Genomic DNA, 27,700 nt, shown 5'->3' with positions numbered 1-27,700 from the left:
TCCTGCCTTGTGTATGCAGCCGCGTTAAATCTTGGGGCCAGCTATCCCACCCTTTGAGGTGCCTCCAACGTAGCGAGGAGATTAGTCACTGCTGTCGGCGGTGGATACTCCAGGAACGAACCTAAAAAAAAGTTGATTTGGTCATTGGATCAATTAAAATGAATTATTGATCGAATTGAAATAATTTATAATATAAGTTATTTGAATTAAGCCTTACCACATAACTTTACATTAAATATTTCAAAAAATTGATTCAACTTTTGGATTAATATCGATTTAAGGATTTAATCAAATAAATAGATTATTCATATGTATAATTTTAAAACATATATACTATGTACATGAAATAAAAATAAATATCGATTATTGGTTAGGTTCACTGACCCCATTTTATTAACATTGGACAAGTCACTTTCTTGTCTAACTTTTGTCATATTTGCTAAAAATACTAATATTTTTCTTAACATATATATTTAAAATAATTTAAAGTAATGAAAAGTTGAGATAATATGTAATGTATATATCCTAGATTTAAACTTTGTTACCATCGATGTAATTCTTACGAATAAAAAGAATTAAGTATAAATCTAAACTTATATAACAAAATTGTAATAACTGAGTACTCTTATGGGTTTAATTTTCGTATTAAACCCAAACACTACACATAACATTCATCTGCCTACACTCAACACCATCAAATCAATTTTTCATCTACTTGTTCATTACTGTAGACAGTATACAAGTCACTAAAGATGGCTACAGTGCTACATGAGACAGCCAAAAATATCATAAACCAAGATAATAACTTGTCTTTCTTTGTTGCAACCCCACGAGTATCCCTGCCAAAGGGTAACCAAAACAAAATTACATATCATAATATGTATGAGCACTGTGGTTAAGATCAAGGAGACATCACATTATCAATTTCATAGCATACTTATTCAGTAAATAGTTATACTAACGGTTATTAGAAATTTATCCAAATAGATGTATTTTGCAACTGTAAAGTTACCTAAGAGCAATAGCAGCTGGAAAAATGTATCCAGCAGAAACAGCAGCTGTGGCACCAATGAATTGGAAGGCATCCCAGATGCTGGGAACAAAAATGGCTCCAACAAAAATGAAAGCCATGAGAAGTGTGGTGACCAAGTAGAATCTCCTAGTGTCAAAGGCAAGAGGAATGGCATGTGGAAACAAAAGAACATCTAGGTTGAGGCGAAGGGAGTAAAACACAATAGGGAACACAAGGATAAGGTGAATGCCATAGCTCACTCTAACTATATCAGTAAGAAATGATCCATAAGGGACTCCAAGATCTCCATCAAAGTTGGCTAGTACATCATCCAGTGTCTTGTCTCCAAATAAGAAGAAACCAAAAAGGCTGGTTGCTACGTACACAGATGAGCATAGTATGAGTGATGTCCTCACTATTGCCTTCATTTGGGAAGGATCTTTGAGTTCATTCTCTATAGGGTGAACTGCATTGGAATTAAAACAGGAAAGGGTGTAAGATTTGTGTAGAAGGCTAACTGAATCATGTCATACAATGTAGGTGTTAATGCAGTAAAACGTTTCCTTTATTTTTTACTGCTATAATTATTTATGGTTGCTTGTATTAGTGGGTAAAGTTCTGCAGTAATTATGTTTACTTAGTGCAGTAGATAATATCTTGTTAGGTTTCTGATTTTAGGCAAATCTACACACTTAATGATGATGGGAACATGTGTTTTACTGACAGCATTTATGAGCTCTATGTATGGCTGTCATTTTTCATGTATTTGCCTTATATATGAATGAAAAACAAACAAAATAGTATGGTTGTTCAGCAAATACGAAATTGCTCTGTTCCCTAACCTTTCCTCTTCTCTGTTTCATGGTTTGTATGGTTTTTTATGTTTTATGCTTCCGCTGCCCATTGCTTGTCTTAACAGTGGTATCCAGAGCATTGTTCTTATAGGCTGTGGGTCTGAAAAAAATTGAGAGGAGAGATTAAACGCTTGTGAGTGAGTGATAAAATGGCTTCGGGGAATAATGGTGTATTTGCTGTTCCTCAATTTTCTGGGGAAAACTATCACATATGGATTGTCAAAATGAGATCATGTTTGAAGTCTTTTGGCTTATGGGAGTATGTAGATCAAGATAAGGAAGTTCCACCATTGAGGGCTAATCCTACAATAGCTCAAATGAAGCAACATGAGGAGGAGGCTTTGAAGAAGGAAAAAGCTGTCTCATGTTTACATTCAGCTTTGACAGATGATGTTTTTACAAGCATTATGCATTTGGAAACAGCAAAACAAATATGGGACGAGTTGAACGAAAGGTATGCCGGTGATGAACGGGTGAGATCCATCAAACTATTTACTCTTAAAAGAGAGTTTGAAATGCTGAAAATGAAGGAAAGTGAATCAGTCAAGGAGTACACTTCAAAGCTGTCTCACTTGGTGAACCAAATGAGATTGTATGGAGAGGTAGTCCATGACCACAAGGTAGTCGAAAAAATGTTGATCAGTCTACCCGTAAAATTTGAAGCCAAAGTTGCTGCCATTGAAGAGTCATGTGATCTTAAGAAACTAACCATTTCCGAAATGGTCAGTAAATTGCAAGCTCATGAGCAAAGATTCTCCATGAGAATGGATGATGTAACTGAAGGTGCATTTCAAGCAAGACACAAGGGAAAGCAAGCTGGTCAGAAAAATCAAAAGAAGCAAAATTATAAAGCAGTTGGTGACCAAAAGGGGAAAACGAAGATGGATGGGAGTAGTGAATCTGCAGCAAACAATCATTTTCCTCCTTGTTCTACATGCAAAAGAACAAATCACTTGTCAAAAGATTGTTGGTATAAGGGGAAGCCTCAAATCCAATGTAACATTTGCAAGAAGTGGGGACATAGAGAAAGGTACTGCAGATCCAGGCAGAACCAATCTCAACCACAACATGCACATCAAGTTAACTTCACCGATCAGCAACTCCAAGATGAAGAACACTTGTTTATGGCTGCTCAAACAAGTAGTTCAGGTTCAAATGATGTATGGTATGTTGATAGTGGGTGCACAAACCACATGGCGAGGGACTCAAGTCTTTTTACTACTTTGGATAGGGCTGTCCAAACCAAAGTTAAGCTTGGAAATGGAGATATTGTACAAGCTGAAGGAAGAGGTACAGTTTCTGTTCACACTAGCAAAGGTCCTAAATTTATTCATGATGTTTTATTTATTCCTGATTTGGATCAGAATTTGCTAAGTGTTGCTCAACTAATGAAGAGAGGATATTCTCTTTCATTTAAAAACAATGGTTGTATCATATTGGATTCAAATGATTCTGAAGTTATTAAGGTTGAAATGTGTGATAATAGCTTTCCAATCAGTTTGAATCAAGTGAATGAATCAGCTCTTGTTTCCAAACATGATGATTCTGTTTTATGGCACAAAAGATATGGTCACTTTAATATGGGTGCTTTGAAATTTTTGCAAACTCATGATATGGTGAGAGACATGCCTATGATGGGTATTATTGATGATTTATGTGATGCTTGTCAATTGGGAAAAATGCATAGAAAGTCTTTTTCATCAACAAATGTCACACGAGCAAAGGAAAAATTGGAGCTTATTCACACTGATTTGTGTGGTCCAATGAGTGTTCCTTCTCTTAGCCAAAGCAAATATTTTCTTCTGTTTATTGATGATTTGACAAGAATGACATGGGTGTATTTTTTATCAAGCAAAGCTCAAACTTTTGATGTCTTTAAAAAGTTTAGAGCCATGGTGGAGTCTCAAAGTGGCTGCAAAATTAAAATGTTGAGATCCGACAATGGGAAGGAGTATACATCTAATGAGTTTAATGCATTTTGTGAAGATATGGGCATTGTTCATCAATTGACAGTAAGTTATACTCCTGAACAAAATGGAGTTTCTGAGAGAAAAAATAGAACAGTTATGGAGATGGCAAGATGTTTAATTGCTGAAAAGAAATTGCCAAAATGTTTTTGGGCTGAAGCTGTTTATACAGCCGTGTATCTTTTGAATAGGCTGCCAACAAGAGCTGTTCAAGAGAAAACACCAATTGAAGCTTGGAATGGAGTGAAGCCCACTGCCAAACACCTGAAGATTTTTGGATCTATTTGTTATACTCATGTTGCAGCAGCAAAAAGATCCAAATTAGATGACAAAGCTGAAATGGGGATTTTCTTAGGCTATGCTGCAAACTCCAAAGGTTACCGGGTGTACAATATGAGGTCAAAACAGATTGTGATCAGCAGGGATATTCAAATTGATGAGAATGCATACTGGAATTGGGAAAATAATGAAGTTCAAAGGAGCACAAAAACAGAACAGTTGACAACCAATTTTGACCAGGAGCAAGCTGCAAATGAGAATAAAAGTCAGATTGCTGAATCTGATTCTCCTGTGCTAAAATCCAAATCTTTGGCTGAAATTTATGAAAAATGCAATTTTGTTGTAAGTGAGCCTTCTTGTTTTGAAGAGGCTTCAATGCATGAAGAATGGAAAGATGCAATGAAGGAGGAGCTGGCCATGATTAACAAAAATGGCACTTGGGAACTTACTTCAAAGCCCAAGGACAAACATGTGATTGGCGTCAAATGGGTTTATAGAACAAAATTAAATCCGGATGGTTCCATCCACAAGCACAAAGCAAGGCTTGTTGTGAAGGGGTATTCTCAAATGGCTGGAGTCGATTATGGTGATACATTTGCGCCGGTTGCTAGGCATGAAACAATTAGATTAATTGTTGCATTAGCGGCTCAATATGGATGGAAAATCTTTCACTTGGATGTTAAATCTGCTTTTTTAAATGGAGTATTGCAAGAAGAAATATATGTTGAACAGCCTGATGGTTTTATTGTTGCAGGTCATGAAGAAAAAGTTTATAGGCTTCATAAAGCCTTGTATGGGCTGAAACAAGCTCCAAGAGCTTGGTACAGCAGAATTGATTCTCATTTTCTGCAAAATGATTTCAGGAGGAGCCAAAATGAGCCTACTCTTTATGTGAAAGATTGTGGCAATGGAAAGAAAATTGTGGTTTCTCTGTATGTTGATGATTTGTTGATTACAGGTGATGATGTTGATGAAATTGAAGAATTTAAAAACAGCATGTTGCAGTTTTTTGAAATGACAGATCTTGGAATGATGAGGTATTTTTTGGGGATGGAAGTGCATCAGTTTGATGATGGAATTTTTCTTTCACAGAAAAAGTATGCAAATGACTTGCTGAAAAAATTCAAACTGGAGAATTGTAATCCTGTTTCAACTCCACTTGCTGTCAACGAAAAGCTCTCCAAGGCTGATGGTGATGCAAAGGCAGATGTGACTCAATATAGAAGTTTGGTTGGTAGTCTTCTTTATTTGACTGCAACTAGACCAGATTTGATGTTCTGCAGTAGTTTACTTTCAAGGTTCATGCATTCACCAAGTTTAACACACTTTGGTGTAGGCAAAAGAGTGTTGAGATACTTGAAAGGTACTGCTGACTTTGGCATTTGGTATAGCAAAAGTGATGGAAAGGTTGAAGGTTTTGTTGATAGTGATTGGGCTGGATCTATTGATGACTCTAAGAGCACAACATGATATGTTTTTTCACTTGGTAGTGGAGTATTTTCATGGAACTCTAAGAAGCAAGATGTGGTTGCTCAATCCTCTGCCGAGGCTGAATATGTAGCTGCAGCAGCAGCCTCAAATCAAGTTATATGGGTCAGGAAAGTCTTGACAGATTTGAGTCATGTGCAAATGGAACCTACTGTGCTATGGTGTGATAACAAGTCAGCCATTTCAATTGCTAAAAATCCAATTCAACATGGAAGAACCAAGCATATCAATGTCAAATTTCATGCTATAAGGGAAGCTGAGAAGAATGGAGATGTTCAGTTGATGTATTGCAGGTCCGAGGAGCAATTGGCAGACATACTCACTAAGGCCCTTCCAAGTGCTAAGTTTAATGAGCTAAGAAGCAAGTTGGGAGTCCTTAAGAAAAGTTTTAAGGAGGAGTGTTAATGCAGTAAAACTTTTCCTTTATTTTTTACTGCTATAATTATTTATGGTTGCTTGTATTAGTGGGTAAAGTTCTGCAGTAATTATGTTTACTTAGTGCAGTAGATAATATCTTGTTAGGTTTCTGATTTTAGGCAAATCTACACACTTAATGATGATGGGAACATGTGTTTTACTGACAGCATTTATGAGCTCTATGTATGGCTGTCATTTTTCATGTATTTGCCTTATATATGAATGAAAAACAAACAAAATAGTATGGTTGTTCAGCAAATACGAAATTGCTCTGTTCCCTAACCTTTCCTCTTCTCTGTTTCATGGTTTGTATGGTTTTTTATGTTTTATGCTTCCGCTGCCCATTGCTTGTCTTAACAGTGGTATCCAGAGCATTGTTCTTATAGGCTGTGGGTCTGAAAAAAATTGAGAGGAGAGATTAAACACTTGTGAGTGAGTGATAAAATGGCTTCGGGGAATAATGGTGTATTTGCTGTTCCTCAATTTTCTGGGGAAAACTATCACATATGGATTGTCAAAATGAGATCATGTTTGAAGTCTTTTGGCTTATGGGAGTATGTAGATCAAGATAAGGAAGTTCCACCATTGAGGGCTAATCCTACAATAGCTCAAATGAAGCAACATGAGGAGGAGACTTTGAAGAAGGAAAAAGCTGTCTCATGTTTACATTCAGCTTTGACAGATGATGTTTTTACAAGCATTATGCATTTGGAAACAGCAAAACAAATATGGGACGAGTTGAACGAAAGGTATGCCGGTGATGAACGGGTGAGATCCATCAAACTATTTACTCTTAAAAGAGAGTTTGAAATGCTGAAAATGAAGGAAAGTGAATCAGTCAAGGAGTACACTTCAAAGCTGTCTCACTTGGTGAACCAAATGAGATTGTATGGAGAGGTGGTCCATGACCACAAGGTAGTCGAAAAAATGTTGATCAGTCTACCCGTAAAATTTGAAGCCAAAGTTGCTGCCATTGAAGAGTCATGTGATCTTAAGAAACTAACCATTTTCGAAATGGTCAGTAAATTGCAAGCTCATGAGCAAAGATTCTCCATGAGAATGGATGATGTAACTGAAGGTGCATTTCAAGCAAGACACAAGGGAAAGCAAGCTGGTCAGAAAAATCAAAAGAAGCAAAATTATAAAGCAGTTGGTGACCAAAAGGGGAAAACGAAGATGGATGGGAGTAGTGAATCTGCAGCAAACAATCATTTTCCTCCTTGTTCTACATGCAAAAGAACAAATCACTTGTCAAAAGATTGTTGGTATAAGGGGAAGCCTCAAATCCAATGTAACATTTGCAAGAAGTGGGGACATAGAGAAAGGTACTGCAGATCCAGGCAGAACCAATCTCAACCACAACATGCACATCAAGTTAACTTCACCGATCAGCAACTCCAAGATGAAGAACACTTGTTTATGGCTGCTCAAACAAGTAGTTCAGGTTCAAATGATGTATGGTATGTTGATAGTGGGTGCACAAACCACATGGCGAGGGACTCAAGTCTTTTTACTACTTTGGATAGGGCTGTCCAAACCAAAGTTAAGCTTGGAAATGGAGATATTGTACAAGCTGAAGGAAGAGGTACAGTTTCTGTTCACACTAGCAAAGGTCCTAAATTTATTCATGATGTTTTATTTATTCCTGATTTGGATCAGAATTTGCTAAGTGTTGCTCAACTAATGAAGAGAGGATATTCTCTTTCATTTAAAAACAATGGTTGTATCATATTGGATTCAAATGATTCTGAAGTTATTAAGGTTGAAATGTGTGATAATAGCTTTCCAATCAGTTTGAATCAAGTGAATGAATCAGCTCTTGTTTCCAAACATGATGATTCTGTTTTATGGCACAAAAGATATGGTCACTTTAATATGGGTGCTTTGAAATTTTTGCAAACTCATGATATGGTGAGAGACATGCCTATGATGGGTATTATTGATGATTTATGTGATGCTTGTCAATTGGGAAAAATGCATAGAAAGTCTTTTTCATCAACAAATGTCACACGAGCAAAGGAAAAATTGGAGCTTATTCACACTGATTTGTGTGGTCCAATGAGTGTTCCTTCTCTTAGCCAAAGCAAATATTTTCTTCTGTTTATTGATGATTTGACAAGAATGACATGGGTGTATTTTTTATCAAGCAAAGCTCAAACTTTTGATGTCTTTAAAAAGTTTAGAGCCATGGTGGAGTCTCAAAGTGGCTGCAAAATTAAAATGTTGAGATCCGACAATGGGAAGGAGTATACATCTAATGAGTTTAATGCATTTTGTGAAGATATGGGCATTGTTCATCAATTGACAGTAAGTTATACTCCTGAACAAAATGGAGTTTCTGAGAGAAAAAATAGAACAGTTATGGAGATGGCAAGATGTTTAATTGCTGAAAAGAAATTGCCAAAATGTTTTTGGGCTGAAGCTGTTTATACAGCCGTGTATCTTTTGAATAGGCTGCCAACAAGAGCTGTTCAAGAGAAAACACCAATTGAAGCTTGGAATGGAGTGAAGCCCACTGCCAAACACCTGAAGATTTTTGGATCTATTTGTTATACTCATGTTGCAGCAGCAAAAAGATCCAAATTAGATGACAAAGCTGAAATGGGGATTTTCTTAGGCTATGCTGCAAACTCCAAAGGTTACCGGGTGTACAATATGAGGTCAAAACAGATTGTGATCAGCAGAGATATTCAAATTGATGAGAATGCATACTGGAATTGGGAAAATAATGAAGTTCAAAGGAGCACAAAAACAGAACAGTTGACAACCAATTTTGACCAGGAGCAAGCTGCAAATGAGAATAAAAGTCAGATTGCTGAATCTGATTCTCCTGTGCTAAAATCCAAATCTTTGGCTGAAATTTATGAAAAATGCAATTTTGTTGTAAGTGAGCCTTCTTGTTTTGAAGAGGCTTCAATGCATGAAGAATGGAAAGATGCAATGAAGGAGGAGCTGGCCATGATTAACAAAAATGGCACTTGGGAACTTACTTCAAAGCCCAAGGACAAACATGTGATTGGCGTCAAATGGGTTTATAGAACAAAATTAAATCCGGATGGTTCCATCCACAAGCACAAAGCAAGGCTTGTTGTGAAGGGGTATTCTCAAATGGCTGGAGTCGATTATGGTGATACATTTGCGCCGGTTGCTAGGCATGAAACAATTAGATTAATTGTTGCATTAGCGGCTCAATATGGATGGAAAATCTTTCACTTGGATGTTAAATCTGCTTTTTTAAATGGAGTATTGCAAGAAGAAATATATGTTGAACAGCCTGATGGTTTTATTGTTGCAGGTCATGAAGAAAAAGTTTATAGGCTTCATAAAGCCTTGTATGGGCTGAAACAAGCTCCAAGAGCTTGGTACAGCAGAATTGATTCTCATTTTCTGCAAAATGATTTCAGGAGGAGCCAAAATGAGCCTACTCTTTATGTGAAAGATTGTGGCAATGGAAAGAAAATTGTGGTTTCTCTGTATGTTGATGATTTGTTGATTACAGGTGATGATGTTGATGAAATTGAAGAATTTAAAAACAGCATGTTGCAGTTTTTTGAAATGACAGATCTTGGAATGATGAGGTATTTTTTGGGGATGGAAGTGCATCAGTTTGATGATGGAATTTTTCTTTCACAGAAAAAGTATGCAAATGACTTGCTGAAAAAATTCAAACTGGAGAATTGTAATCCTGTTTCAACTCCACTTGCTGTCAACGAAAAGCTCTCCAAGGCTGATGGTGATGCAAAGGCAGATGTGACTCAATATAGAAGTTTGGTTGGTAGTCTTCTTTATTTGACTGCAACTAGACCAGATTTGATGTTCTGCAGTAGTTTACTTTCAAGGTTCATGCATTCACCAAGTTTAACACACTTTGGTGTAGGCAAAAGAGTGTTGAGATACTTGAAAGGTACTGCTGACTTTGGCATTTGGTATAGCAAAAGTGATGGAAAGGTTGAAGGTTTTGTTGATAGTGATTGGGCTGGATCTATTGATGACTCTAAGAGCACAACATGATATGTTTTTTCACTTGGTAGTGGAGTATTTTCATGGAACTCTAAGAAGCAAGATGTGGTTGCTCAATCCTCTGCCGAGGCTGAATATGTAGCTGCAGCAGCAGCCTCAAATCAAGTTATATGGGTCAGGAAAGTCTTGACAGATTTGAGTCATGTGCAAATGGAACCTACTGTGCTATGGTGTGATAACAAGTCAGCCATTTCAATTGCTAAAAATCCAATTCAACATGGAAGAACCAAGCATATCAATGTCAAATTTCATGCTATAAGGGAAGCTGAGAAGAATGGAGATGTTCAGTTGATGTATTGCAGGTCCGAGGAGCAATTGGCAGACATACTCACTAAGGCCCTTCCAAGTGCTAAGTTTAATGAGCTAAGAAGCAAGTTGGGAGTCCTTAAGAAAAGTTTTAAGGAGGAGTGTTAATGCAGTAAAACTTTTCCTTTATTTTTTACTGCTATAATTATTTATGGTTGCTTGTATTAGTGGGTAAAGTTCTGCAGTAATTATGTTTACTTAGTGCAGTAGATAATATCTTGTTAGGTTTCTGATTTTAGGCAAATCTACACACTTAATGATGATGGGAACATGTGTTTTACTGACAGCATTTATGAGCTCTATGTATGGCTGTCATTTTTCATGTATTTGCCTTATATATGAATGAAAAACAAACAAAATAGTATGGTTGTTCAGCAAATACGAAATTGCTCTGTTCCCTAACCTTTCCTCTTCTCTGTTTCATGGTTTGTATGGTTTTTTATGTTTTATGCTTCCGCTGCCCATTGCTTGTCTTAACAGTGGTATCCAGAGCATTGTTCTTATAGGCTGTGGGTCTGAAAAAAATTGAGAGGAGAGATTAAACACTTGTGAGTGAGTGATAAAATGGCTTCGGGGAATAATGGTGTATTTGCTGTTCCTCAATTTTCTGGGGAAAACTATCACATATGGATTGTCAAAATGAGATCATGTTTGAAGTCTTTTGGCTTATGGGAGTATGTAGATCAAGATAAGGAAGTTCCACCATTGAGGGCTAATCCTACAATAGCTCAAATGAAGCAACATGAGGAGGAGACTTTGAAGAAGGAAAAAGCTGTCTCATGTTTACATTCAGCTTTGACAGATGATGTTTTTACAAGCATTATGCATTTGGAAACAGCAAAACAAATATGGGACGAGTTGAACGAAAGGTATGCCGGTGATGAACGGGTGAGATCCATCAAACTATTTACTCTTAAAAGAGAGTTTGAAATGCTGAAAATGAAGGAAAGTGAATCAGTCAAGGAGTACACTTCAAAGCTGTCTCACTTGGTGAACCAAATGAGATTGTATGGAGAGGTGGTCCATGACCACAAGGTAGTCGAAAAAATGTTGATCAGTCTACCCGTAAAATTTGAAGCCAAAGTTGCTGCCATTGAAGAGTCATGTGATCTTAAGAAACTAACCATTTCCGAAATGGTCAGTAAATTGCAAGCTCATGAGCAAAGATTCTCCATGAGAATGGATGATGTAACTGAAGGTGCATTTCAAGCAAGACACAAGGGAAAGCAAGCTGGTCAGAAAAATCAAAAGAAGCAAAATTATAAAGCAGTTGGTGACCAAAAGGGGAAAACGAAGATGGATGGGAGTAGTGAATCTGCAGCAAACAATCATTTTCCTCCTTGTTCTACATGCAAAAGAACAAATCACTTGTCAAAAGATTGTTGGTATAAGGGGAAGCCTCAAATCCAATGTAACATTTGCAAGAAGTGGGGACATAGAGAAAGGTACTGCAGATCCAGGCAGAACCAATCTCAACCACAACATGCACATCAAGTTAACTTCACCGATCAGCAACTCCAAGATGAAGAACACTTGTTTATGGCTGCTCAAACAAGTAGTTCAGGTTCAAATGATGTATGGTATGTTGATAGTGGGTGCACAAACCACATGGCGAGGGACTCAAGTCTTTTTACTACTTTGGATAGGGCTGTCCAAACCAAAGTTAAGCTTGGAAATGGAGATATTGTACAAGCTGAAGGAAGAGGTACAGTTTCTGTTCACACTAGCAAAGGTCCTAAATTTATTCATGATGTTTTATTTATTCCTGATTTGGATCAGAATTTGCTAAGTGTTGCTCAACTAATGAAGAGAGGATATTCTCTTTCATTTAAAAACAATGGTTGTATCATATTGGATTCAAATGATTCTGAAGTTATTAAGGTTGAAATGTGTGATAATAGCTTTCCAATCAGTTTGAATCAAGTGAATGAATCAGCTCTTGTTTCCAAACATGATGATTCTGTTTTATGGCACAAAAGATATGGTCACTTTAATATGGGTGCTTTGAAATTTTTGCAAACTCATGATATGGTGAGAGACATGCCTATGATGGGTATTATTGATGATTTATGTGATGCTTGTCAATTGGGAAAAATGCATAGAAAGTCTTTTTCATCAACAAATGTCACACGAGCAAAGGAAAAATTGGAGCTTATTCACACTGATTTGTGTGGTCCAATGAGTGTTCCTTCTCTTAGCCAAAGCAAATATTTTCTTCTGTTTATTGATGATTTGACAAGAATGACATGGGTGTATTTTTTATCAAGCAAAGCTCAAACTTTTGATGTCTTTAAAAAGTTTAGAGCCATGGTGGAGTCTCAAAGTGGCTGCAAAATTAAAATGTTGAGATCCGACAATGGGAAGGAGTATACATCTAATGAGTTTAATGCATTTTGTGAAGATATGGGCATTGTTCATCAATTGACAGTAAGTTATACTCCTGAACAAAATGGAGTTTCTGAGAGAAAAAATAGAACAGTTATGGAGATGGCAAGATGTTTAATTGCTGAAAAGAAATTGCCAAAATGTTTTTGGGCTGAAGCTGTTTATACAGCCGTGTATCTTTTGAATAGGCTGCCAACAAGAGCTGTTCAAGAGAAAACACCAATTGAAGCTTGGAATGGAGTGAAGCCCACTGCCAAACACCTGAAGATTTTTGGATCTATTTGTTATACTCATGTTGCAGCAGCAAAAAGATCCAAATTAGATGACAAAGCTGAAATGGGGATTTTCTTAGGCTATGCTGCAAACTCCAAAGGTTACCGGGTGTACAATATGAGGTCAAAACAGATTGTGATCAGCAGGGATATTCAAATTGATGAGAATGCATACTGGAATTGGGAAAATAATGAAGTTCAAAGGAGCACAAAAACAGAACAGTTGACAACCAATTTTGACCAGGAGCAAGCTGCAAATGAGAATAAAAGTCAGATTGCTGAATCTGATTCTCCTGTGCTAAAATCCAAATCTTTGGCTGAAATTTATGAAAAATGCAATTTTGTTGTAAGTGAGCCTTCTTGTTTTGAAGAGGCTTCAATGCATGAAGAATGGAAAGATGCAATGAAGGAGGAGCTGGCCATGATTAACAAAAATGGCACTTGGGAACTTACTTCAAAGCCCAAGGACAAACATGTGATTGGCGTCAAATGGGTTTATAGAACAAAATTAAATCCGGATGGTTCCATCCACAAGCACAAAGCAAGGCTTGTTGTGAAGGGGTATTCTCAAATGGCTGGAGTCGATTATGGTGATACATTTGCGCCGGTTGCTAGGCATGAAACAATTAGATTAATTGTTGCATTAGCGGCTCAATATGGATGGAAAATCTTTCACTTGGATGTTAAATCTGCTTTTTTAAATGGAGTATTGCAAGAAGAAATATATGTTGAACAGCCTGATGGTTTTATTGTTGCAGGTCATGAAGAAAAAGTTTATAGGCTTCATAAAGCCTTGTATGGGCTGAAACAAGCTCCAAGAGCTTGGTACAGCAGAATTGATTCTCATTTTCTGCAAAATGATTTCAGGAGGAGCCAAAATGAGCCTACTCTTTATGTGAAAGATTGTGGCAATGGAAAGAAAATTGTGGTTTCTCTGTATGTTGATGATTTGTTGATTACAGGTGATGATGTTGATGAAATTGAAGAATTTAAAAACAGCATGTTGCAGTTTTTTGAAATGACAGATCTTGGAATGATGAGGTATTTTTTGGGGATGGAAGTGCATCAGTTTGATGATGGAATTTTTCTTTCACAGAAAAAGTATGCAAATGACTTGCTGAAAAAATTCAAACTGGAGAATTGTAATCCTGTTTCAACTCCACTTGCTGTCAACGAAAAGCTCTCCAAGGCTGATGGTGATGCAAAGGCAGATGTGACTCAATATAGAAGTTTGGTTGGTAGTCTTCTTTATTTGACTGCAACTAGACCAGATTTGATGTTCTGCAGTAGTTTACTTTCAAGGTTCATGCATTCACCAAGTTTAACACACTTTGGTGTAGGCAAAAGAGTGTTGAGATACTTGAAAGGTACTGCTGACTTTGGCATTTGGTATAGCAAAAGTGATGGAAAGGTTGAAGGTTTTGTTGATAGTGATTGGGCTGGATCTATTGATGACTCTAAGAGCACAACATGATATGTTTTTTCACTTGGTAGTGGAGTATTTTCATGGAACTCTAAGAAGCAAGATGTGGTTGCTCAATCCTCTGCCGAGGCTGAATATGTAGCTGCAGCAGCAGCCTCAAATCAAGTTATATGGGTCAGGAAAGTCTTGACAGATTTGAGTCATGTGCAAATGGAACCTACTGTGCTATGGTGTGATAACAAGTCAGCCATTTCAATTGCTAAAAATCCAATTCAACATGGAAGAACCAAGCATATCAATGTCAAATTTCATGCTATAAGGGAAGCTGAGAAGAATGGAGATGTTCAGTTGATGTATTGCAGGTCCGAGGAGCAATTGGCAGACATACTCACTAAGGCCCTTCCAAGTGCTAAGTTTAATGAGCTAAGAAGCAAGTTGGGAGTCCTTAAGAAAAGTTTTAAGGAGGAGTGTTAATGCAGTAAAACTTTTCCTTTATTTTTTACTGCTATAATTATTTATGGTTGCTTGTATTAGTGGGTAAAGTTCTGCAGTAATTATGTTTACTTAGTGCAGTAGATAATATCTTGTTAGGTTTCTGATTTTAGGCAAATCTACACACTTAATGATGATGGGAACATGTGTTTTACTGACAGCATTTATGAGCTCTATGTATGGCTGTCATTTTTCATGTATTTGCCTTATATATGAATGAAAAACAAACAAAATAGTATGGTTGTTCAGCAAATACGAAATTGCTCTGTTCCCTAACCTTTCCTCTTCTCTGTTTCATGGTTTGTATGGTTTTTTATGTTTTATGCTTCCGCTGCCCATTGCTTGTCTTAACAGTGGTATCCAGAGCATTGTTCTTATAGGCTGTGGGTCTGAAAAAAATTGAGAGGAGAGATTAAACACTTGTGAGTGAGTGATAAAATGGCTTCGGGGAATAATGGTGTATTTGCTGTTCCTCAATTTTCTGGGGAAAACTATCACATATGGATTGTCAAAATGAGATCATGTTTGAAGTCTTTTGGCTTATGGGAGTATGTAGATCAAGATAAGGAAGTTCCACCATTGAGGGCTAATCCTACAATAGCTCAAATGAAGCAACATGAGGAGGAGACTTTGAAGAAGGAAAAAGCTGTCTCATGTTTACATTCAGCTTTGACAGATGATGTTTTTACAAGCATTATGCATTTGGAAACAGCAAAACAAATATGGGACGAGTTGAACGAAAGGTATGCCGGTGATGAACGGGTGAGATCCATCAAACTATTTACTCTTAAAAGAGAGTTTGAAATGCTGAAAATGAAGGAAAGTGAATCAGTCAAGGAGTACACTTCAAAGCTGTCTCACTTGGTGAACCAAATGAGATTGTATGGAGAGGTGGTCCATGACCACAAGGTAGTCGAAAAAATGTTGATCAGTCTACCCGTAAAATTTGAAGCCAAAGTTGCTGCCATTGAAGAGTCATGTGATCTTAAGAAACTAACCATTTCCGAAATGGTCAGTAAATTGCAAGCTCATGAGCAAAGATTCTCCATGAGAATGGATGATGTAACTGAAGGTGCATTTCAAGCAAGACACAAGGGAAAGCAAGCTGGTCAGAAAAATCAAAAGAAGCAAAATTATAAAGCAGTTGGTGACCAAAAGGGGAAAACGAAGATGGATGGGAGTAGTGAATCTGCAGCAAACAATCATTTTCCTCCTTGTTCTACATGCAAAAGAACAAATCACTTGTCAAAAGATTGTTGGTATAAGGGGAAGCCTCAAATCCAATGTAACATTTGCAAGAAGTGGGGACATAGAGAAAGGTACTGCAGATCCAGGCAGAACCAATCTCAACCACAACATGCACATCAAGTTAACTTCACCGATCAGCAACTCCAAGATGAAGAACACTTGTTTATGGCTGCTCAAACAAGTAGTTCAGGTTCAAATGATGTATGGTATGTTGATAGTGGGTGCACAAACCACATGGCGAGGGACTCAAGTCTTTTTACTACTTTGGATAGGGCTGTCCAAACCAAAGTTAAGCTTGGAAATGGAGATATTGTACAAGCTGAAGGAAGAGGTACAGTTTCTGTTCACACTAGCAAAGGTCCTAAATTTATTCATGATGTTTTATTTATTCCTGATTTGGATCAGAATTTGCTAAGTGTTGCTCAACTAATGAAGAGAGGATATTCTCTTTCATTTAAAAACAATGGTTGTATCATATTGGATTCAAATGATTCTGAAGTTATTAAGGTTGAAATGTGTGATAATAGCTTTCCAATCAGTTTGAATCAAGTGAATGAATCAGCTCTTGTTTCCAAACATGATGATTCTGTTTTATGGCACAAAAGATATGGTCACTTTAATATGGGTGCTTTGAAATTTTTGCAAACTCATGATATGGTGAGAGACATGCCTATGATGGGTACTATTGATGATTTATGTGATGCTTGTCAATTGGGAAAAATGCATAGAAAGTCTTTTTCATCAACAAATGTCACACGAGCAAAGGAAAAATTGGAGCTTATTCACACTGATTTGTGTGGTCCAATGAGTGTTCCTTCTCTTAGCCAAAGCAAATATTTTCTTCTGTTTATTGATGATTTGACAAGAATGACATGGGTGTATTTTTTATCAAGCAAAGCTCAAACTTTTGATGTCTTTAAAAAGTTTAGAGCCATGGTGGAGTCTCAAAGTGGCTGCAAAATTAAAATGTTGAGATCCGACAATGGGAAGGAGTATACATCTAATGAGTTTAATGCATTTTGTGAAGATATGGGCATTGTTCATCAATTGACAGTAAGTTATACTCCTGAACAAAATGGAGTTTCTGAGAGAAAAAATAGAACAGTTATGGAGATGGCAAGATGTTTAATTGCTGAAAAGAAATTGCCAAAATGTTTTTGGGCTGAAGCTGTTTATACAGCCGTGTATCTTTTGAATAGGCTGCCAACAAGAGCTGTTCAAGAGAAAACACCAATTGAAGCTTGGAATGGAGTGAAGCCCACTGCCAAACACCTGAAGATTTTTGGATCTATTTGTTATACTCATGTTGCAGCAGCAAAAAGATCCAAATTAGATGACAAAGCTGAAATGGGGATTTTCTTAGGCTATGCTGCAAACTCCAAAGGTTACCGGGTGTACAATATGAGGTCAAAACAGATTGTGATCAGCAGGGATATTCAAATTGATGAGAATGCATACTGGAATTGGGAAAATAATGAAGTTCAAAGGAGCACAAAAACAGAACAGTTGACAACCAATTTTGACCAGGAGCAAGCTGCAAATGAGAATAAAAGTCAGATTGCTGAATCTGATTCTCCTGTGCTAAAATCCAAATCTTTGGCTGAAATTTATGAAAAATGCAATTTTGTTGTAAGTGAGCCTTCTTGTTTTGAAGAGGCTTCAATGCATGAAGAATGGAAAGATGCAATGAAGGAGGAGCTGGCCATGATTAACAAAAATGGCACTTGGGAACTTACTTCAAAGCCCAAGGACAAACATGTGATTGGCGTCAAATGGGTTTATAGAACAAAATTAAATCCGGATGGTTCCATCCACAAGCACAAAGCAAGGCTTGTTGTGAAGGGGTATTCTCAAATGGCTGGAGTCGATTATGGTGATACATTTGCGCCGGTTGCTAGGCATGAAACAATTAGATTAATTGTTGCATTAGCGGCTCAATATGGATGGAAAATCTTTCACTTGGATGTTAAATCTGCTTTTTTAAATGGAGTATTGCAAGAAGAAATATATGTTGAACAGCCTGATGGTTTTATTGTTGCAGGTCATGAAGAAAAAGTTTATAGGCTTCATAAAGCCTTGTATGGGCTGAAACAAGCTCCAAGAGCTTGGTACAGCAGAATTGATTCTCATTTTCTGCAAAATGATTTCAGGAGGAGCCAAAATGAGCCTACTCTTTATGTGAAAGATTGTGGCAATGGAAAGAAAATTGTGGTTTCTCTGTATGTTGATGATTTGTTGATTACAGGTGATGATGTTGATGAAATTGAAGAATTTAAAAACAGCATGTTGCAGTTTTTTGAAATGACAGATCTTGGAATGATGAGGTATTTTTTGGGGATGGAAGTGCATCAGTTTGATGATGGAATTTTTCTTTCACAGAAAAAGTATGCAAATGACTTGCTGAAAAAATTCAAACTGGAGAATTGTAATCCTGTTTCAACTCCACTTGCTGTCAACGAAAAGCTCTCCAAGGCTGATGGTGATGCAAAGGCAGATGTGACTCAATATAGAAGTTTGGTTGGTAGTCTTCTTTATTTGACTGCAACTAGACCAGATTTGATGTTCTGCAGTAGTTTACTTTCAAGGTTCATGCATTCACCAAGTTTAACACACTTTGGTGTAGGCAAAAGAGTGTTGAGATACTTGAAAGGTACTGCTGACTTTGGCATTTGGTATAGCAAAAGTGATGGAAAGGTTGAAGGTTTTGTTGATAGTGATTGGGCTGGATCTATTGATGACTCTAAGAGCACAACATGATATGTTTTTTCACTTGGTAGTGGAGTATTTTCATGGAACTCTAAGAAGCAAGATGTGGTTGCTCAATCCTCTGCCGAGGCTGAATATGTAGCTGCAGCAGCAGCCTCAAATCAAGTTATATGGGTCAGGAAAGTCTTGACAGATTTGAGTCATGTGCAAATGGAACCTACTGTGCTATGGTGTGATAACAAGTCAGCCATTTCAATTGCTAAAAATCCAATTCAACATGGAAGAACCAAGCATATCAATGTCAAATTTCATGCTATAAGGGAAGCTGAGAAGAATGGAGATGTTCAGTTGATGTATTGCAGGTCCGAGGAGCAATTGGCAGACATACTCACTAAGGCCCTTCCAAGTGCTAAGTTTAATGAGCTAAGAAGCAAGTTGGGAGTCCTTAAGAAAAGTTTTAAGGAGGAGTGTTAATGCAGTAAAACTTTTCCTTTATTTTTTACTGCTATAATTATTTATGGTTGCTTGTATTAGTGGGTAAAGTTCTGCAGTAATTATGTTTACTTAGTGCAGTAGATAATATCTTGTTAGGTTTCTGATTTTAGGCAAATCTACACACTTAATGATGATGGGAACATGTGTTTTACTGACAGCATTTATGAGCTCTATGTATGGCTGTCATTTTTCATGTATTTGCCTTATATATGAATGAAAAACAAACAAAATAGTATGGTTGTTCAGCAAATACGAAATTGCTCTGTTCCCTAACCTTTCCTCTTCTCTGTTTCATGGTTTGTATGGTTTTTTATGTTTTATGCTTCCGCTGCCCATTGCTTGTCTTAACAGTGGTATCCAGAGCATTGTTCTTATAGGCTGTGGGTCTGAAAAAAATTGAGAGGAGAGATTAAACACTTGTGAGTGAGTGATAAAATGGCTTCGGGGAATAATGGTGTATTTGCTGTTCCTCAATTTTCTGGGGAAAACTATCACATATGGATTGTCAAAATGAGATCATGTTTGAAGTCTTTTGGCTTATGGGAGTATGTAGATCAAGATAAGGAAGTTCCACCATTGAGGGCTAATCCTACAATAGCTCAAATGAAGCAACATGAGGAGGAGACTTTGAAGAAGGAAAAAGCTGTCTCATGTTTACATTCAGCTTTGACAGATGATGTTTTTACAAGCATTATGCATTTGGAAACAGCAAAACAAATATGGGACGAGTTGAACGAAAGGTATGCCGGTGATGAACGGGTGAGATCCATCAAACTATTTACTCTTAAAAGAGAGTTTGAAATGCTGAAAATGAAGGAAAGTGAATCAGTCAAGGAGTACACTTCAAAGCTGTCTCACTTGGTGAACCAAATGAGATTGTATGGAGAGGTGGTCCATGACCACAAGGTAGTCGAAAAAATGTTGATCAGTCTACCCGTAAAATTTGAAGCCAAAGTTGCTGCCATTGAAGAGTCATGTGATCTTAAGAAACTAACCATTTCCGAAATGGTCAGTAAATTGCAAGCTCATGAGCAAAGATTCTCCATGAGAATGGATGATGTAACTGAAGGTGCATTTCAAGCAAGACACAAGGGAAAGCAAGCTGGTCAGAAAAATCAAAAGAAGCAAAATTATAAAGCAGTTGGTGACCAAAAGGGGAAAACGAAGATGGATGGGAGTAGTGAATCTGCAGCAAACAATCATTTTCCTCCTTGTTCTACATGCAAAAGAACAAATCACTTGTCAAAAGATTGTTGGTATAAGGGGAAGCCTCAAATCCAATGTAACATTTGCAAGAAGTGGGGACATAGAGAAAGGTACTGCAGATCCAGGCAGAACCAATCTCAACCACAACATGCACATCAAGTTAACTTCACCGATCAGCAACTCCAAGATGAAGAACACTTGTTTATGGCTGCTCAAACAAGTAGTTCAGGTTCAAATGATGTATGGTATGTTGATAGTGGGTGCACAAACCACATGGCGAGGGACTCAAGTCTTTTTACTACTTTGGATAGGGCTGTCCAAACCAAAGTTAAGCTTGGAAATGGAGATATTGTACAAGCTGAAGGAAGAGGTACAGTTTCTGTTCACACTAGCAAAGGTCCTAAATTTATTCATGATGTTTTATTTATTCCTGATTTGGATCAGAATTTGCTAAGTGTTGCTCAACTAATGAAGAGAGGATATTCTCTTTCATTTAAAAACAATGGTTGTATCATATTGGATTCAAATGATTCTGAAGTTATTAAGGTTGAAATGTGTGATAATAGCTTTCCAATCAGTTTGAATCAAGTGAATGAATCAGCTCTTGTTTCCAAACATGATGATTCTGTTTTATGGCACAAAAGATATGGTCACTTTAATATGGGTGCTTTGAAATTTTTGCAAACTCATGATATGGTGAGAGACATGCCTATGATGGGTATTATTGATGATTTATGTGATGCTTGTCAATTGGGAAAAATGCATAGAAAGTCTTTTTCATCAACAAATGTCACACGAGCAAAGGAAAAATTGGAGCTTATTCACACTGATTTGTGTGGTCCAATGAGTGTTCCTTCTCTTAGCCAAAGCAAATATTTTCTTCTGTTTATTGATGATTTGACAAGAATGACATGGGTGTATTTTTTATCAAGCAAAGCTCAAACTTTTGATGTCTTTAAAAAGTTTAGAGCCATGGTGGAGTCTCAAAGTGGCTGCAAAATTAAAATGTTGAGATCCGACAATGGGAAGGAGTATACATCTAATGAGTTTAATGCATTTTGTGAAGATATGGGCATTGTTCATCAATTGACAGTAAGTTATACTCCTGAACAAAATGGAGTTTCTGAGAGAAAAAATAGAACAGTTATGGAGATGGCAAGATGTTTAATTGCTGAAAAGAAATTGCCAAAATGTTTTTGGGCTGAAGCTGTTTATACAGCCGTGTATCTTTTGAATAGGCTGCCAACAAGAGCTGTTCAAGAGAAAACACCAATTGAAGCTTGGAATGGAGTGAAGCCCACTGCCAAACACCTGAAGATTTTTGGATCTATTTGTTATACTCATGTTGCAGCAGCAAAAAGATCCAAATTAGATGACAAAGCTGAAATGGGGATTTTCTTAGGCTATGCTGCAAACTCCAAAGGTTACCGGGTGTACAATATGAGGTCAAAACAGATTGTGATCAGCAGGGATATTCAAATTGATGAGAATGCATACTGGAATTGGGAAAATAATGAAGTTCAAAGGAGCACAAAAACAGAACAGTTGACAACCAATTTTGACCAGGAGCAAGCTGCAAATGAGAATAAAAGTCAGATTGCTGAATCTGATTCTCCTGTGCTAAAATCCAAATCTTTGGCTGAAATTTATGAAAAATGCAATTTTGTTGTAAGTGAGCCTTCTTGTTTTGAAGAGGCTTCAATGCATGAAGAATGGAAAGATGCAATGAAGGAGGAGCTGGCCATGATTAACAAAAATGGCACTTGGGAACTTACTTCAAAGCCCAAGGACAAACATGTGATTGGCGTCAAATGGGTTTATAGAACAAAATTAAATCCGGATGGTTCCATCCACAAGCACAAAGCAAGGCTTGTTGTGAAGGGGTATTCTCAAATGGCTGGAGTCGATTATGGTGATACATTTGCGCCGGTTGCTAGGCATGAAACAATTAGATTAATTGTTGCATTAGCGGCTCAATATGGATGGAAAATCTTTCACTTGGATGTTAAATCTGCTTTTTTAAATGGAGTATTGCAAGAAGAAATATATGTTGAACAGCCTGATGGTTTTATTGTTGCAGGTCATGAAGAAAAAGTTTATAGGCTTCATAAAGCCTTGTATGGGCTGAAACAAGCTCCAAGAGCTTGGTACAGCAGAATTGATTCTCATTTTCTGCAAAATGATTTCAGGAGGAGCCAAAATGAGCCTACTCTTTATGTGAAAGATTGTGGCAATGGAAAGAAAATTGTGGTTTCTCTGTATGTTGATGATTTGTTGATTACAGGTGATGATGTTGATGAAATTGAAGAATTTAAAAACAGCATGTTGCAGTTTTTTGAAATGACAGATCTTGGAATGATGAGGTATTTTTTGGGGATGGAAGTGCATCAGTTTGATGATGGAATTTTTCTTTCACAGAAAAAGTATGCAAATGACTTGCTGAAAAAATTCAAACTGGAGAATTGTAATCCTGTTTCAACTCCACTTGCTGTCAACGAAAAGCTCTCCAAGGCTGATGGTGATGCAAAGGCAGATGTGACTCAATATAGAAGTTTGGTTGGTAGTCTTCTTTATTTGACTGCAACTAGACCAGATTTGATGTTCTGCAGTAGTTTACTTTCAAGGTTCATGCATTCACCAAGTTTAACACACTTTGGTGTAGGCAAAAGAGTGTTGAGATACTTGAAAGGTACTGCTGACTTTGGCATTTGGTATAGCAAAAGTGATGGAAAGGTTGAAGGTTTTGCTGATAGTGATTGGGCTGGATCTATTGATGACTCTAAGAGCACAACAGGATATGTTTTTTCACTTGGTAGTGGAGTATTTTCATGGAACTCTAAGAAGCAAGATGTGGTTGCTCAATCCTCTGCCGAGGCTGAATATGTAGCTGCAGCAGCAGCCTCAAATCAAGTTATATGGGTCAGGAAAGTCTTGACAGATTTGAGTCATGTGCAAATGGAACCTACTGTGCTATGGTGTGATAACAAGTCAGCCATTTCAATTGCTAAAAATCCAATTCAACATGGAAGAACCAAGCATATCAATGTCAAATTTCATGCTATAAGGGAAGCTGAGAAGAATGGAGATGTTCAGTTGATGTATTGCAGGTCCGAGGAGCAATTGGCAGACATACTCACTAAGGCCCTTCCAAGTGCTAAGTTTAATGAGCTAAGAAGCAAGTTGGGAGTCCTTAAGAAAAGTTTTAAGGAGGAGTGTTAATGCAGTAAAACTTTTCCTTTATTTTTTACTGCTATAATTATTTATGGTTGCTTGTATTAGTGGGTAAAGTTCTGCAGTAATTATGTTTACTTAGTGCAGTAGATAATATCTTGTTAGGTTTCTGATTTTAGGCAAATCTACACACTTAATGATGATGGGAACATGTGTTTTACTGACAGCATTTATGAGCTCTATGTATGGCTGTCATTTTTCATGTATTTGCCTTATATATGAATGAAAAACAAACAAAATAGTATGGTTGTTCAGCAAATACGAAATTGCTCTGTTCCCTAACCTTTCCTCTTCTCTGTTTCATGGTTTGTATGGTTTTTTATGTTTTATGCTTCCGCTGCCCATTGCTTGTCTTAACAGTAGGCAACTGGAATTTGTTTGAATAAATTTCTTCAAAAGTATTTCTAGAAGAAAAAAATAAGAAAGAAAAATGAAACAAACTTTTTCATAAGTTAACTAGTTTATGCATAAGCTAATTTGTAATTTTTAAATAAGTTATTTAAGAACTCTTACAAATTAACTTATTCATAAGTTAATTTTAACTTATGAAAAAACTCAAAGAAGTTTATTCAAACAAGTTGTTAATTACCAACTGCACTATATACTTAGCTTCAGATCAGATACCCAATTAAACTGAACTTCAAACAGCTTTGGAATTCAGCTTTTCAGTTTTCATGACCAGATAGAACATGATAAAGAAAAGATTAGTATTGTACACCAGATTAGGTTGTAGTTTGATGACTATAGTTAAGGAAGTTTATCAAGTAAGCGAAAAATGAGAACTAAAGATCTGGATCATAGATGATACAACTATATATGAATGAACAAGATTAAAAGTTACTAAGTAGTTATGTGCATTTATAATTTTAATTTTGATTATTCATATACTATTACTGTATGTTCCAAATTTATAGTTCTCATTCTCACAATAAGACAAAAAAACAATTCTCTCTTTGATATGCTCTCGTAATTAATAGCTGATGTGCATTGAAGACAAGGTAAAGTAGATTGACACTCCTTAAATTACGATGACAATGATTTTGTTATACTCAATTTATTGCAATGCAATGATTGATAACTATTTACTGAATGAGTGAATAGTTGGCAACAGAATTAAGAATCTACCACCCTATCTGACACTTACCATTATGATGACAGATGTAAGCAGAGACTAATATAGGGATAGCTGTGAAAAGCTTCCAAAAGGACTCCAAGCCAGTGAATTTTGCCATTAAGCGTGGCATTCCGATGCTTCCATCGATGAACTTAACAACTGCTATGCTTGCTGTTATCACCACAAATACAATGGCCAACCCCACTGACAATGCTGAAGTGTATCTCAGTGAATCTGACACGGTGGAGGGAAGGGAAGGGAAAATCAGTAACTATCTCGTGAATGTAAACTATTATTTGGTGATGCAAATCATTTGGATCACCCAAAAATAATGATAATGTAACAATTGATTTATAACAAGATAAAATATGAATTGTCTAATCTTTATTTTCATGTTCAGTATTAGGTTTCTACATTCTACACAGATGATACATGTTTCTACAAGAGAGATATTGTCTATTTAAATCTAATTTTTTATAATTTTATTTTTTTTCATCTCTCAAATAACATCTTATTAATGAAGACATTGTGTATTTATAAACTTATGTTTACTCTCATGTTCTAATGACGTGAAATTTTAATTGTATTTTAATAATCTTTCTTTTAAACAAAAGATTATGATTATATTTAATCCCTGTAAGGAAAGTTAATCCACAAATATATCTAAATCCTTTTGTAACATAAGTTAGTTTGTGAGTATATATGATAATAGTTCATAGAAGTCATTCATGCCCTAAATACTTGCACTCTTACTTCATCATTAACTCGTGATACTGAAACATGTTTTTTAACCTTTTATCTTATAAAAAAGATTCTCCTCTATACATGTTGTGCATGTTTCTACATAAGTAAAATATTGTTCACTTTAAGATTAATACCTCAATTTTACTTTTAGTTGTCTTTCAAAAAATTTCTCATCACATTGTGTATTTGTAAATACATATTCATTCTCTTATTTTCTTATCACATTATATATTTATAAATTCATATTCATTCTCTTATTCTAACGAAGTGACTGGAACAAATCCAAATCCAAAGTTCCAACTTATTTCATATAAACAAGATATAAGGAAATGGGAGAGGGGAGGAGACATACCCACACGCCTGAATGATGCGAGAGGCAGCAATACCAGAAATGTTGTGAGCAACAATAAGATAGGGCGCGTTGACCACCAACGTTGACCAAACCATTCTTCTAGAACCCCTGAATAGTGCACTCCTTCTGACCACGTTCCTGAGAACACATCACCTGTCACAAACAACAATTTTAGTAGCAATATTTTTTGTTTCAACTTCAAAAAAGTTCAAACACGGATAAATCATTTATTGCAAAATAATTACTACTTTTAATAATTTTTTATTTTAAAGAGATATTTTTTTAATGAATTATTTTACCCTAATCTGCCCCAATCCCTTCCTACATCAATTTAATTTTGAGCCCACTGTCTAACTTTAGCGTGGGCATGTCTTTCATATAGGTAAGTTGAAATTTGGGCCTATCCATTAAAGTGGATAGTTGACCCAAAAATTGATTTTATTTTCTTTTTAAAAATCTTTTTTTTTGGCCCATAAACAATGTTCTTTTAAAAAAAATACTTTGACAAAGAAACTGATTTTATTCCATTTTTGTAGGAACAGGCTGTATAACCGTTAAATGTACCTCGTCGAAGCTACAAATGTTTCTGAAATCAACTTTAACGCCAAATTTTCAAATAAAAGGAAGAAGAAAAAAGCAGAATTCAAACGATTCATTTCACAAAACAATGAAGCAAAAGACAATGCGAATTATAAGTATAGTTTACAATGATAATTATAATACCGATAATGACCATGTAGACAACGAGCATGCCCACGTTGTTTACGATGATGCAAAGCAACAAGAGGTTCCGACCAAGGCCACCGAACGCGTCACGGACAACACCGGAATAGGTGGAGGACTTGGACGCACGTGTGAACCGCACGAGCATGGTGATGGACGATTCGGTTAACATGGCACATAGTATAATCATGACTAGACCCGGAATTAGCCCCAGCTGCTTGACGGCGGCCGGAAGAGCCATGATGCCGGCGCCGACAACGGTCGTTGAGAGGTTAAACACCGCACCAGAGAACGACGAGCCATCGGAGCCGTCTTTGCCGGAAATGGGGCTTAGGTGGTGATGGGTTTTGGGGCTTCGCCGGTACTTGTGGGCTGTTAAGGGTAGGATCATGGTCATGAAGGAGAGAAAGAGAGAACTACAAAGTTTGTTAGATATGGGATTTTAGCCTTTTACTTAGAAACGATCATTCCATTTTGGCAACGATTAATGACTATGGTGTACTTGTATGCACGTTTTAGTCAATTGAATTATTGTTGACTATTCGTTGTTTTCGTTAAGGTCAAATAACGATATTAACATAGCTACTCTCTGCTGGCTATCTTCTTTTAGCTGATTCCAATATTAACAAAGCCTTGATGTCATATGACTTGATCTCCAACATATTTGTAATTAAATGACATTGTAAATAGATATGTAAAGGTATGAACATCATGTGAAAAAATAGTATCTTTATGCATCCTACATAATGATTTCAATATAAGTGACAGCCTATATTATGGCAAGATCCTCTAAAGATGTGACGAATTTTAGAAAGTCAAATATAAATAGCAATCATTTCTGATACAAGATCAAGCAAATTTACACAAGCTATATTATCTAGTGGTATTTTTAGAAGAATCTAGACCATTTATTTTCTTTGTTAACATCCTACTCTGGCTTGCACATTTTAGAAAATCTTAATCTAC

The 27,700-nt window shown here is 36.6% G+C and overlaps 1 protein-coding gene across 1 annotated transcript; it reads right to left on the bottom strand.

Moving 5' to 3' along the window:
* Nucleotides 1-566: 566 nt before the first annotated feature.
* Nucleotides 567-27,591, bottom strand: LOC109791856 (amino acid transporter AVT6A). Its single transcript, XM_083064014.1, has 5 exons — nucleotides 26,735-27,591; nucleotides 26,012-26,164; nucleotides 24,946-25,149; nucleotides 1,013-1,478; nucleotides 567-839 (listed from the first exon to the last, which is right to left on the bottom strand). Exons 1-5 carry the CDS (start codon nucleotides 27,129-27,131, stop codon nucleotides 695-697), a joined length of 1,365 nt encoding a protein of 454 aa, XP_082920140.1. The 5' UTR covers nucleotides 27,132-27,591; the 3' UTR covers nucleotides 567-694.
* Between the last annotated feature and the right edge of the window lie 109 nt (nucleotides 27,592-27,700).

Source organism: Cajanus cajan, chromosome 9 (genome assembly GCF_000230855.2).
Source record: "Cajanus cajan strain Asha chromosome 9, NIPB_CcT2T_4, whole genome shotgun sequence".
Lineage (NCBI taxonomy): Eukaryota > Viridiplantae > Streptophyta > Magnoliopsida > Fabales > Fabaceae > Cajanus > Cajanus cajan.
This window is presented reverse-complemented; position numbering and strand designations above follow the sequence as displayed.